The 13,340-nt window shown below is 41.6% G+C and overlaps 1 protein-coding gene across 2 annotated transcripts in view; it reads right to left on the bottom strand.

Moving 5' to 3' along the window:
* The window catches only part of tmem184a (transmembrane protein 184a), a 41,176-nt gene extending 29,119 nt beyond the window's left edge, over positions 1-12,057 (bottom strand). The window contains exons 1-2 of one of the 2 annotated variants that reach the window (XM_038819966.1): positions 11,664-12,057; positions 1,692-1,940 (exon numbers count right to left, since the gene is read on the bottom strand). In XM_038819966.1, the coding sequence (XP_038675894.1) occupies positions 1,692-1,940 (249 nt within the window). In that variant the 5' untranslated portion in view covers positions 11,664-12,057. Of the gene's footprint in view, positions 1-1,691; positions 1,941-8,893; positions 8,919-11,663 lie in introns of those variants that run through there. The other variant, XM_038819967.1, reaches the window with a different exon arrangement.
* Between the last annotated feature and the right edge of the window lie 1,283 nt (positions 12,058-13,340).

The following is a 13,340-nucleotide window of genomic DNA, read 5'->3' as shown; positions in this document are numbered from 1 at the left end:
AGTCTTTTCACCTAATTCTTTCTGAAGGTAGTGATTGTGGCAGAGCACAGAGTTCCATCAGCATCACCTGCCATTTTTATCAAGTAACCCATTTTTATGCTCTCAGTCCAAATAATGAATGTTGCTAGTCAATCCAACACTTTAGAGAGTAAACTTGTACTGCTCAGTCTCACACACTCCCCGGCAGAAGTTAATAATTGTGGTCTGATACAGGAATGCAGATATATCCCCCCACTTCACAGGTACAACATCAATAGTGTGGGGGAGGCCAAAACCAGTGATCTTAAAGTATAAGATGACTATCTTATTAATAACAAGTGGGCTTATATTAACATTGCAATGAAGCTACTGTGAAAATGCTCTCGTCGTCACACTATGGCGCCTCCTCGGGAACACTGAGGCGGAATTTAGAATGTCCAATTCACCAAAAAGTATGTCTTTCGGAACTTGGAAACCCACGCAGGCACGGGGAGAATGTGCAGACTCCGCACAGACAGTGACCCAAGCCGGGAATCGAACCCAGGTCCTGGCGCTGTGAAGGAACAGTGCTAACCACTGTACTGCCGTGTCGCCCATAATTAATCCAATAAAGAAATCAGAAGAAGCTTCTTTATTCAGAGCGTGATCAGAATGTTGTACTCAATACCACAGAGTGCTTGAAGTGCATAGCATAGATGAATTTAAGGAGAAGGTAGTTAAACATGAGATAGAATGGAACAGATGTTTTCACTGATAGGATTAGTTGAAGGGCGGTGGGAGGATACTCGAGTCGAGCATAAATACCAACATGGACCAGTGGGCAGAATGGCCTGTTTCCATGAGGTAAATCCCAGGTTATATTCAATCAACACAGAGCATGGATTAAATTAGACGCCTTCAAAGGTCTATAGGGCACTTTGCCATATCAGGTGGTTTATTTATCCACTGAAACATGGGCGAGAACTGCAAAACATAGCTCATTCAGTCAATGTTTTAGCATCCAGATCAACTGCTATGAGAGAGCAACAGGTTGTGGTATTGTCAAAAATGTAAGAAATCCAAGGGTTAACTAAATGTCTAGATCAGCCACTAGAGGGAGCTAGAGTTACAAGTATATAAGACATTGATGCTAAGCCTTGTGGGGGATAGAAATGAAGGAGTTAACTAGAGTACAGACTGAAGGCAAGATAATGTGAGTGAGAGTAGATCATAGTTTATAAGAGTGTAGAGATTAGTTGTAGATGAGTGTAGATTATATGTTAAATATCAACTGTGCATTATTTAGGACTACACGTCAAATCCAAATTAGTCATGTTAATAAATTTATAGCTTTGTTCAAGTTAAAGTTATTTTGTGGTATTAGTGAACACTACACTAACCATCCTGAATTTAGCAACACAAAGAACACCACAAGATTTAATTGTCAAGGGTTCACTGTTCAATGTAAAGATCAATTTGTGAACTTTGCCTGGGCAGAGAAGATACCGTTTAGAACAGGAACCTGAGGAGCAAAGAACCCACCATGCTCCTGCATACACCATGTTGATTGGCTCCAATGCAACAGCCTAAGCCCAGACGATCACAAACTTCCAGTACAATCATTGTGTGGTCCAGTTAACATTTTCCAGCAAAATTCATATAAACGTCACACTTAAGTTTAAAGACATATTTTATTGCAATTTCAAAATAATTGCATGTAAAAGCAATCTCACCTGGTGAAATGTCACAATCAGTGCCGCCCAAACAAATATTCCAGAGATTGCCTGTGCCGCTGGAGTCTCCAAGAAAATCCTCCGCTCTTCCGTACTCACGTTTTTGACAGACAGCCCCAGGGAGTTGCTCACATTTCTGGATTTGCTAGTATTTGCCACAGACAAAATCACAAATGTTATGAGTGAATCGTCTGGAGTCACTCCAGCAAATGTTGGGCTTGCAAATGTTGGGCTTGCACTGTCATTCATCTGTGTGCAAAAGAGAAACAGATTGGTCCTGTATTGAACACTCCAAAGCCCCTTTCAATCAGGCACATTAAGGCGCTATAGAAATGTAAGTTGCTGTAATGTAGTGAAATGTCCCAAGATATAGCAACTTATAAAATTTGACACTGAGCCACATAAGGAGGTATCAGGACAACTGGTCAAAAGCTTGCAAATGTGCAATTTTAAAGGAATGTCTAAAGAGAGAGACGTCTTAGGAAGGAACTGTGCTCCGAAAGCTACTGATTTGAAACAAACTTGTTGGACTTTAACCTAGTATTGTAAGACTTCTTACTGTGCTCACCCCAGTTCAACGCCAGCATCCCCATATTAAAGAGAGAGGTAGAGAGACAGTAGTTTAGGGAAGAAATTGTAGTGCTTAGGATTTGGGTCTTTTCTTATACTCATCTTGGGATGTGGGCGTCACTGGCTGGGCCAGCATTTGCTGCCCATCCCTAATTGACCTTAAACTGAGTGGCTGCTAGGCTATTTCAGTGGGTCAGGTAAGAGTTAACCGCATCACTGTGTTGCTCTGGAGTCACATGTAGGCCAGACCGGGCAAGAACGGCAGATTTCACATTAGTGAGACAGAAGGGCTTTTACGACAATTGACACTGGTTTCATGGTTATCATTAGACTTTTAATTCCAGATTTTTATTGAATTCAAATTTCACCATCTGTTGTGGTGGGATCCGAACCCAGGACCCCAGAGCATTACCCTGGGTCTCTGGATTACTAGTCCAGTGACAATAACCACTGTGCCACTGCCTTACGGCCTCCCCATGGCCATCAATGATTCAGGGAATTCCAAGAGATCAGAACTGGAGAAGTACAGGCATATCTCAAGAGGTTTGTAGGCAGTTACAGTGATAGGGAGAGGGCAAGGCCATGCAGGAATTTGAAAACAAGGAAGAGAATCCGCAGAATCACAAAATTGCTACGGCATAGAAGGCCATTCAGCTCATTGTGTCAGCACCGGCTCACCGAATGAGTATTATGGCATAGCTGTTATGACACCCTGGGCTACTGCGTGGTTGATTCCAGCCCAAGACACCCCGGAGTCCCAACATAATTGAATTAACCAATAATTTGTATGAAGTTCCTGAAATCTTTGGCCCAATAATTTACAGCCACTAGGTTTGTAAGTTGAAACTCAATTACTGTTCATTTATAACAAAAGATGAAATATGCAGTAATTGCAATGGAATAATGGCAAGCTAACCTACTACCCGTCCCCCCCCCCCCCCCCCCCCCCCCCCCCCACACACACACACACAAAACAAACAAGCAGAGGGTGGAAATGGGTAAAAATATAGGGATTAAGATAAAGGAAGATAAAAATCATTGCTTTCGATGTTGAATTCTTTGCAATAAGCTGTATCCTGCACACCAGATCTGGAGTTGTAAAAGAATTGAGGCATTACTGCATTGGACCCCAATATAGTCAGTGAGCACAGGGGTGAGAGGTGAACAGGGTATAGTCTGGATTAGTTTATGGGTAGCACAGCTCTCAATAAACTCTAATTTATGGAGGTGAAAGATTACTTTTAGGCAACTGGCATTAAGTGTAGAATATATTTTTGGAATTTATGTCGAAATACAAGCAATTGTTTAATCTTGATTTTCTACTTGTAAAAGAAACTGGGTTAGGGCATTCCACCAGCTCCATGTGACAGAGAGTCATACAGACCAGAAAAGTACATTTTGGCTTATGTTGAACTTGAGCCAACTGCAATTATCTTTAGAAAAGGTGCGTGGACATGATGAGAGCAGAATTGAACAGGTCTGTGATGCGTCCCATTGTTGAAGAAAATCAATAAGTTATTTGACATGAATGTTGCCGAATTTCATTTATACCGAGTCACATAAAGAGATGTCAGAACTGGTCACAAAAAATCTACCTTTTTGACCAAACTTATGTTAAAGCTGGAGAGAGAGGTAAATGGGTGGAGAGGTTTAGTGAGGCAATTCAAGAGTTAATGTCAAGCAACTTAAGGTGGAGCAATGAAAACTCGAGACGTGCAAGAGGCCAGAATTGCAAGATCACAAGGATCTCAAAGCTTTGTAGGGCTGAGGTTGCAGAGATAGGGAAGAGTGCAAACATCAAGAACAGTACCACATTTTGGTAGCTTTTTAAAAATAAATTTAGAGTACCCAATTCATTTTTTAAAGGGGCAATCTAATGTGGCCAATCCACCTACCCTGCACATCTTTTGGGTTGTGGGGAGGAAACCCACGCAACCACGGGGAGAATGTGCAAACTCCACACGGACAGTGACCCAGAGCCGGGATCGATCCTAGGACCGTGGCGACGTGAGGCAGCAGGGCTAACCCACTGCGCCACCTTGCTGCCCTATTTTAGTAACTTTTAAATGTCAATGCCAAGTAAGCCATGAGGAGAATCCCATCACTGAGATAAGCAGGCACTATAACACAGCTCAGTGATTCAAATGATATCCCAAACCACCATTGAAAGTTTACATCAGGTCATTTCAAACCGGATGAATTTATCTTCAAAGCATGCTCCAGAGGTTTATTTTGTGCAATATGTACAGGGGAATATGTGCCAACAGGTTTAATCAATTATTAATTGGGATGTGAAGGGGCAGGACACTGGATGTATCATGGTTCCTAACATTCCAGTGACTTGAACTGAAGCCAAGTACTGAGCTCAAATCATTCAGTATATATGTTAATTTCTTTCTACTTAAAAACACACATGGAACTTAAACATGCAAGTGGTTAGAAATACATTTCATTAAACACAAATAAGATTACAACATTTATATTGATCAAACATTTTCCCAGGCGTGACCATAAACCTGGTTCAGTTCTTGACATAAGACAATCGTGTTGCAAGATTAGTATTTGATGCAATCATGACAAATCTATTGAGCAATAAACATAAACCTATCATTATACCAGGAAATGAAGAGTCAGTCGATATGAAAATATTACATCAGCCATGGCTTAATGGGTAGCATTCATCTAAGAGTCCAATGATTGTGGATTATGGTTCCACTCGAGACTCAAGCACAGAATCAAGGCTGAGATTCCAGTACTGTACTCTCAGAACTGCTGTCGTTAAGGCAAGATGTTAAACCAAGGCTCCGACTACCTTTACTGGTGGACACGAAAGATCCCGTAGCACTATTTGAGGCACTTTGCCTTCTGTCCAATGAGGTGTTCTTTCCTTAAGAGGCTATTGGATATGGATCAGGATCGTACACCAGTCTAGCTTTGTTTTCAACACAGTACCACAATAAGCTGTTCCTTATTCACACCGGGTAGGCCAGGAGTCCTATCTGACAAAACCTTTCACTTTTGAGTTTCATAGTGTGATTATCATCAGCGAGATGTACTTCCTGGAACCCTCTCCCCCTCGGGTCACAACTGTCCTGATGGTGTAGCTTTCAAGAGTTCCTTTTCAACTGACCAGCCAATAACAACTTGATTCAGGGTTTGGCCAATCCTGGGAAAACACCCAGTTCTTTAGCATGTCACAGCTTCTTAGCTATTAAACCCTTTAAGCCAACCAACGCAGTACCACCAGGAACTCCTGTCTCCTTTTCTGCCAAAAAGAAAAACCTGACCTTTTCCAGAGTGATTTGCGTCTTCTCCTCACAATAATTCTGTGTTCCTCTGTGCATTGATCACCTTCACTCTCCAGCTCCTCTCCTTGTTGCCATCCTGGTGTTTACCAACCATCTATTTTCTTTCTTAACTTTCTTCCTCTTTGTACTGCTTCCAGGTCACAGGTGCCAGGTTATATGAACCAGTATTTATTATCCAAAAAAATTACAATCGATTCCTTTAAAATTGATCTCTTGCTACTGCTCCAAGGTCACTGGTCGCGACGTCACATTGGCCAGTATTAATTACACTTAAAAAATTACAATTTATCCCTTTGCAATTGATGTAAACTCTGGAGTCCTTTTCAAACATTAAAAAAAAACATACAAGGGCAGCACGGTGGTGCAGTGGTTAGCACTGCTGTCTCACAGCGCCATGTCCCAGGTTTGATCCAGGCCCTGGGTCACTGTCCGTGTGGATTTTGCTCATTCTCTCCGTGTTTGCGTGGGTTTCCCCCCCTCAACCCAAAGATGTGCAGTGTAGGTGGATTGGCCTCCTAAATTGCCCCTTAATTGGAAAAAATGAATTGGGTACTCTAAATTTGTTTCTAAAAAAATGAGTTATAGATTCCATAGCCATTTTAACGAAATTACAAATTTTTCTTTACTGGACTATTTCCAGGTCAAAGATAGTCACAAAAGGCATTCAAAATTATGAGGAGTTGTTAATAAAATAGAGATGACAAAAATGTTTCCACTGGCATGACAATCAAAATAATTGACCAAAAAAAGAGGATGAATGAAGGCGAGGACTTTTTTTTAAAAAGGGGCAATTTAGCATGGTCAATAAACCTACCCTATACATCTTTTGGGTTGTGGGATGAAACCCACGTAGGCACGGGGGAGAATGTGCAAACTCCACACCAACAGTGACCCAAGGCTGGGATCAAATCCAGGTCCTTAGCGTGTGAAGCAGCAGTGCTAACCACTGTGCCACCATATCACCCATAGGTCAGGACTTTAAAAAAAAAATGATCATCTGGAATGCACTAACCAGAAGAGAGCAAATTCAGTAGGAACTTTCAAAAGAGAATTGCATCTCTACTTAAAATGGAAACAAATTGTCAGGCTCGGGGGGAGAGCAAGGGAGGGAACTAGTAGGTAGCTTATTTAGAAAACTGGCACAGGCACAGTGGGCTGAATGAGTCTTTATCTGTATGATTACCGATAATTAATACTTTGCATTAGTACTTACAGCAGAGGAATGCCAGACATCCCATGGGTTCTATTATTCACTCAAAAACAGGGACTCAAAATTATCATAAGCAAGATAAAGTAAACTAATGGAGAAATTAATGACACTAAAGAGTGAAAGATTTCCAGGGTTTCCACGCCAGGGTTTTAAAATAAGTAGTTCCGAACATTGCAGATGTCCAAACTACAATCTTCCAAAGTTTTCTCAATTTCAGGTTGGTAAATTGGATAAGTTATCTACTATTTTAGAAAGGATACGGATAGGTTACGCCTGACAAATCTGATTGAATGTCGAAGTGATGACTAAAGTAGTGGGCAGAGTGTCATTGGATGTTACTTTTAGGGACATCCAGAAGGCATGTGACAAAGTTCCTCATTAGAAACTGTAGCTAAAAGCTGAATCTCATGGAACCGAGGCAAATTATTGACCTGGTTCGGAAATCGGCAGCATAGAGAATGGATAAAGGGCAGATGCCATAATTGACAAGGTGTGACTAGTGATGTCCCGCAGGATCAATGTTGGGGTCTTAACTATTCAAGAGATTTATTGCCTTATGGAGGGTGAACGCATCCTCATCATGTGTGAGGTTAAGCCTTATCCAGTTTAAAGTGGTGCTTAGGGATCATATGATGGTGACGAGGATGAGTAGGTTCTTTGCAGGGCTAGAGGATAGTTGTGGGCGGTGCACGGGGGAGGGGGGGCACAAATCACGTCCACTTGTTCTAGGCATGTCCAAGATGAGGGGGTTCCAGCAGGGGTTCCCAGACATGAGGTCCGAGGTGCTAGGTGTGGAGGTGGTTCCAAGTCCAGAAGTGCCGATATTTGGGTTGGCGGAAGACCCGGGGGCCCAGGGGGTGAGAGGCGCTGATATATTGGCCTTCACCTCCCTGATAGCCCTGAGACAGGTTTTGCTAGGGTGGCAAGACTCAGAGTCGCTGAAAGCAGGAGTGTGGGTAAGCAACCTGGCAGAACACCTAGGCTGGAGAAGGTCAAGTTCGCTTTGAGGAAGTCAGCAGAGGGGTTAACCCAGAGGTAGAAGCCGTTTATCGATTGCTTTAAGGAAGATTGATGGATCAGCTAGTGGGGAGGGGGTAGAATTTGGGGAGGGGTAAGGGGGTTAAAATGGGCAAGGCGAGATGTGGTGGGGGGATTGGTGTCAAGGGGACAGGCGGGGTGTGGTTGCTCTTTGAGTTGTTCTGGCGTTCTTCTGATTTTGTGTGTGTATATGTGAAAATGCCTTCAATAAAATATTTTCTAAAAAAATTTATATGTGAGGTTTAGATGATGGGACAGAAAGAGATATTCAAATCTGCCAATGGCAAATATAGGCAGTGCTGTAATTAGATGGAAGCAGAACATTATAAAGAGATATTGATAGATTAAGTGAAGGGGAAAAAGAGCGGCAAATGAATTTCAATATAGACAAATGTGAAGTCAGCCATTTTGGACCGACAATTGTAGAGCAGAGTATTCATAAATGATGAAAAGCTAGAAACAGTGAAAATCCAAATAAACTGGGGGGCCATGGTGTATGGATCATTCAAATGTCAAAAACAGGAACAGAAAATAATCAAAAAGTCATGCTACAGCTATACAAGGCCCTGGTTAGACAACATCTGGAGTATTATGATCAGTGCAGGGCACCTAAGGAGGCTCTATTGACCTATCGGACACTGTGGCATCGACCCACAAGAAGAATCCCTGGACTAAGAGTTAAACTATGAAGAGAGATTAAACAAACTAGGATTTTAGTCCCTGGAATTTAGATGGTTAAAGAGTGATTTGGTTGTGGTTTTCAATTTTTAAGAACAACAAATAGGGTAAATTGGAGAAACAAGTTTCATTAGTTGGGGAGTCTAGGATTAGGGTAAAAAGATTAATAACCAAATCTGTCAGGAGTGAATTTAGGAAGCATTTCTTCACACAAAAGATGATAGAAGTTTGGAATTCTACCCCAAATGGCAATTGATGCTAGACCAGTAGTTAACTTTAAAACAGTTTGCTAAATTTTTGTTCAAAGGAGTGACGGAATATTGATAGATATATGGCATTCGATCACAGATGAGCTGTGAACCTTGTTAAACAGCAATGGGCTTGAGTGGCTAAATTACCTGCTCCCATTTTCTCAACTGCAGTTCTTCTGTAACATCTTCCAGCACCAGCAAAAGTAATTTTCCACAATCTGCAACATTTTACTTATTTTTATTAATTTTAAGGCCCGCGGGCTAATTTTCAAAAACAATTTGTTTTCCATTGAAGATTGCAGAGCTGAAACAAATAATTTGCCATCATTTTTCTCCAATGTTTAAAATAAGATTTACAGATCTGGGATATTCTTGGATTGGTCAGGTGAAGAAATAAATATTGTAAACAACGATAACTTGTGTTTATATTGTGTCTTTAACATAGTTACCCATCCCATTGCTTTTAACAGGAGTGATCAAACAAAATTGGCACAAAAAAGGAGACATTAGGACAGATGACCAAATGCATGTCCTCAAGAGTTCCAAAGCATATCAGAGCCAATGAATTGTTTTGGGTGTTTAATATTAATGGTAAAATATCATCTCCCTCAACATTTGTTTTTTATTGTAGAGTTTTGTGGAAGAAGCCCAGTGCTAGAGAATAGAACAATTCAACATCTTGTGGTACTTAATGCACTCCATGGACAAAGGCAGTATGCTGGGAGTTGATATTCTTTTCATTAGCCTAAGAATACACCTCAGAAGAATACTCTTGCATGTACGTTGCATCCTACTCTCCACCCAAATTACGCTGATTATTGCTGAGAGTTGGACTGGAAAACAACAGCTTTGCTGTCATTTGGATGTCTTGCAGCAGGAGAAAATAAACTTTCCATTCCTCTGGGCGATCATAAGGCGATCTGGGAGAAATGTCCAGGATGTCAAAAGCATTTTTCAGCCAATTAAATACTTTTGAAGCACAGTCACTGTTGCAACATAACACAACAGTCAATTTGAACACAACATGCTCTCCCAAACAGTATGATAAATTACCTAATAAGCTGTTTGAATGATGTTGGTGGAGGAAGAAATATTGGCCAGTACATTGCCCTTACTCTCAAGAAAATTGCACCATGGGATAGTTCACATCTGCACGGTAGCACAGTGGTTAGCACTGTTGCTTCATTGCCAGGGACCCGGGTTCGATTCCCGGCTTGAGTCACTGTCTGTGTGTTCTCCCCATGTCTGCATGGGTTTCCTCTGCGTTCCTCCCACAAGTTCTGAAAGACCATAAGACATAGGAGCAGAATTAGGCCATTTGGCCCATCGCTTCCGCTCCGCCATTCAATCATGGCAGATATGTTTCTCATCTCCATTCTCCTGCCTTCTCCCCATAACCCTTGATCCCCTTATTAATCAAGAACCTGTCCCTGTCTTAAAGACACTCAGTAACTTGGCCTCCACAGCCTTCTGCAGACAAAAGTTCCACAGATTCACCAACCACTGGCTGAAGAAATTTCTCCTCATCTCAGTTTTAAAGAATCGTCCCTTCAGGCTGAAGCTGTGCCCTCAGGTTCTAGTTTCCCCTACTAGTGGAACCATCCTCTCCATGTTCACTATATTTAGGTTTCTCTGTATTCTGTAAGTTTCAATGCGATCGCCCTCATCCTTCTAAATTCCATAGAGTACAGACCCAGAGTTCTCAACCGCTCCACATATGACAAGTCCTTCATTCCAAGATGTGCTTGTTAGGTGAATTAGACATTCTGAATTCTCCCTCTGTGTACCGGAACAGGCGCTGGAGTGTGGCAACGAGGGGATTTTCACAGTAACTTCATTGCAGTGTTAATGCAAGCCTACTTGTGACACTAATAAAGATTATGAAGCATTGGTGGTTAAAATTTAATTTGAAAGATGGTGCTTCTGTTAAGTATAGCACTGAAGTGTCAGCCGTCATTATGTGTTTTAGCTTGGGTCCTGAACCCACAACTTAATAATAATTCATAATAATGGCTCAGGCAAGAGTGCTATGACTGAAATTAAGGAAAGAAAATGTAATAAGTTCAATTACTATTCTTCCTATAGATAATTAATGACTCATGAAAAACAATGTAATTTGCTGAGTATGTCTTCACTTCTTTCTTCTTTGCTCTAGAATCATAGATTCTAAACCGTTTAAGTGCATCTAATCAGTCCTCAAAAGAAAACTTCCATGGCAACTTGGCTCTCAACCAAATACAATCAGATTATTTTTGTGTCAATGCACAAGCAAGGATATGGTACCACAGTGAAATTTCCTATTGGTCCATTACACAGTCTTCACAAAGAGTTACTTTCCCTAATCAATGGTAGTTACCAAAGTAAATGAAATATAGACTTAGATTTACATATCATTTTTCAACAACCTCAGCACATCGCAAGCCACTTTAATGGCAATGAAGTACTTTATTGAAGTGTCAATATTGTAACACAGAAGTCAATTGGCAAGATCCAAAAAAATGTGATAATGACCTAAAATTTTAGCCCATGTTAGAATGCTTTCTGATTGTAAACATATTTTAGTACTTCACAGTTAGGCTTCAGTACAGAGGCAGGAAGGTGGAGAGGTTTCTTTTAATGCATAGAGATAAACAGAAAACCCACAGGACTGGATTTTCTTGTTTGTATTGTGATCAAAAATGATTCCCTTTTACCTGAACCTCCAAAAACTTAAATTCTTTCTGTTGCAGTTTAGTTCCAGTGCCCATGAACTTGATTTGTGTGCGTGCTAATTTACAATTAAAAACGGTCAGGGAGGGATAGGCGCTCATATTAAAACAAATCTGTGCTGAAATACCGGAGGCCCTGCACTCCGCAATTGAAAACTGGGAGTGAAAGGTTACAACAACGAATAAGGAAAGATTGGGAATCAACCCACCTCCAAGGCGTTTCAATCCCACTTTTCAATACAGGTTCGATCCGTGAAGCAACCAAGGTACTGCTGCCGATGACTTTCAGGTTCTAAGGTGGGACTTGCAGGAAGAACATCCCCGAGAGAATGATGATAAAAGGCGGCAGCGGCGGCTTCCTAGCCCTGGCTCATGGCTGACGGGGCTCACTTGGGTGACAGGTGAACACGCTCAAGGACACATTTTCAGGTTTAAAACAAAGTTCAACTTGGATTTTTAATATTAATTGTGCGTGTCTTAAAGGGAAAAAATGACATGGGTAATAATTTGGAGCGGCCTTTCCAACATTTTCATTAATGAAAGCGCTCTCTCGGGTGCACTGCGCCGCTCCAACCCACCTGAACCTGAGCCGGCCGCGCACGCAAGCACTGCCGCTGCTCCAGGTAGGAAGCCGGGGAGAGGTGAGGTCATTGAGGCTGAACGCGCATGCTCCCCTGATTGCCTTCTGAACCCACCTCTTCATGAGTGGGGAGCAGTGACTTTGATTCAAATAAATCTTTCGATTTTCAACCACGGCTATTATGTGGCTTTTTGTTGAGGACTAGACTCCCCTCCCCCCTTCTGCTGTTCAATTAAACCCAGTTTATTATTCACAACACTCCAAATAGGAACAGACCATCCAACACCCACCGTGTTTGTTCCACTATAAATTAATTAGGGTTTATTCTTAATACCTTGCTTTCAAGAGAAACAAAACAATTAATTGAAGTTTTCAAATTTCCAATTGAAAGTGAATAAGTTTCAAAATTTCAGGGGAAAAAAGTATGCCATATTTTCCACTTTGAAGTGTTCCTTGTAGACCATAAGACATATGAGCAGAATTAGCCATTTGGCCCATCGAGTCTGCTCCACTATTCAATCATGGCTGATATATTTCTCATCCCCAATCTCCTGCTTTCTCCTCTTTACCCCTGATCCCCTTATTAATTACGAACCTATCTATCTCTGTCTTAAATACACTCAGTGACTTGACCTCCACCCATCCTTCCGCAGCAATGAGTCATAATCTCTGAACAATTCAGCTCTAATCTCACGGTTATTGTTCTGGGCTCAAACCAAGGAAATCTTTTTCTTTCTCCATCTTATCTACCCCATCAAATCATTTAACCATCGTAATTAGATGCACAACAATAACACCAACATTTATATAGAATCCACAGAATCCCTACAGTGCAGAAGGCATCCATTTGGCCCATCGAGTCTGCATTGACCCTCCAAGAGAGCACCCTACCTATAGGCCCACTCTCCTGCCCTATTTCTGTAAACCCACCTAACCTGCACATCTGTGGACACTAAGGGGCATTTAACATTTTTAATCCATCTAACCTGCGCATGTTTAGACTGTGGGAAGAAACTGGAGCACCCGGAGGAAACCCGTGCAGACAAGGGGAGAATGTGCAACTCCACACAGTCACCCAAGTCTGGAATCATATAGCAGCAGTGCTTAACACTGTGCCACCATGCCTCCCGTTAACACAGTAAATGTAGTAAGACATCCCAAGGTTCTTCACAAAAGTGTTATCAATGAAAATTTGACATTGGCCACATGAGATATTAGGACAAGTGGCCAAATTTCAGAGAGGTAGGTTTCAAGGAGCATCTTAAAGAGGAGAGAAGGAGGGATGTGGTGAGGTTTAGAGAGGGAA

This window comes from Scyliorhinus canicula, chromosome 15, assembly GCF_902713615.1.
Source record: "Scyliorhinus canicula chromosome 15, sScyCan1.1, whole genome shotgun sequence".
Taxonomy (NCBI): Eukaryota; Metazoa; Chordata; class Chondrichthyes; order Carcharhiniformes; family Scyliorhinidae; genus Scyliorhinus; species Scyliorhinus canicula.
The sequence above is the reverse complement of the archived record's forward strand: the minus strand, read 5'-3'. Positions and strand labels throughout refer to the sequence as shown.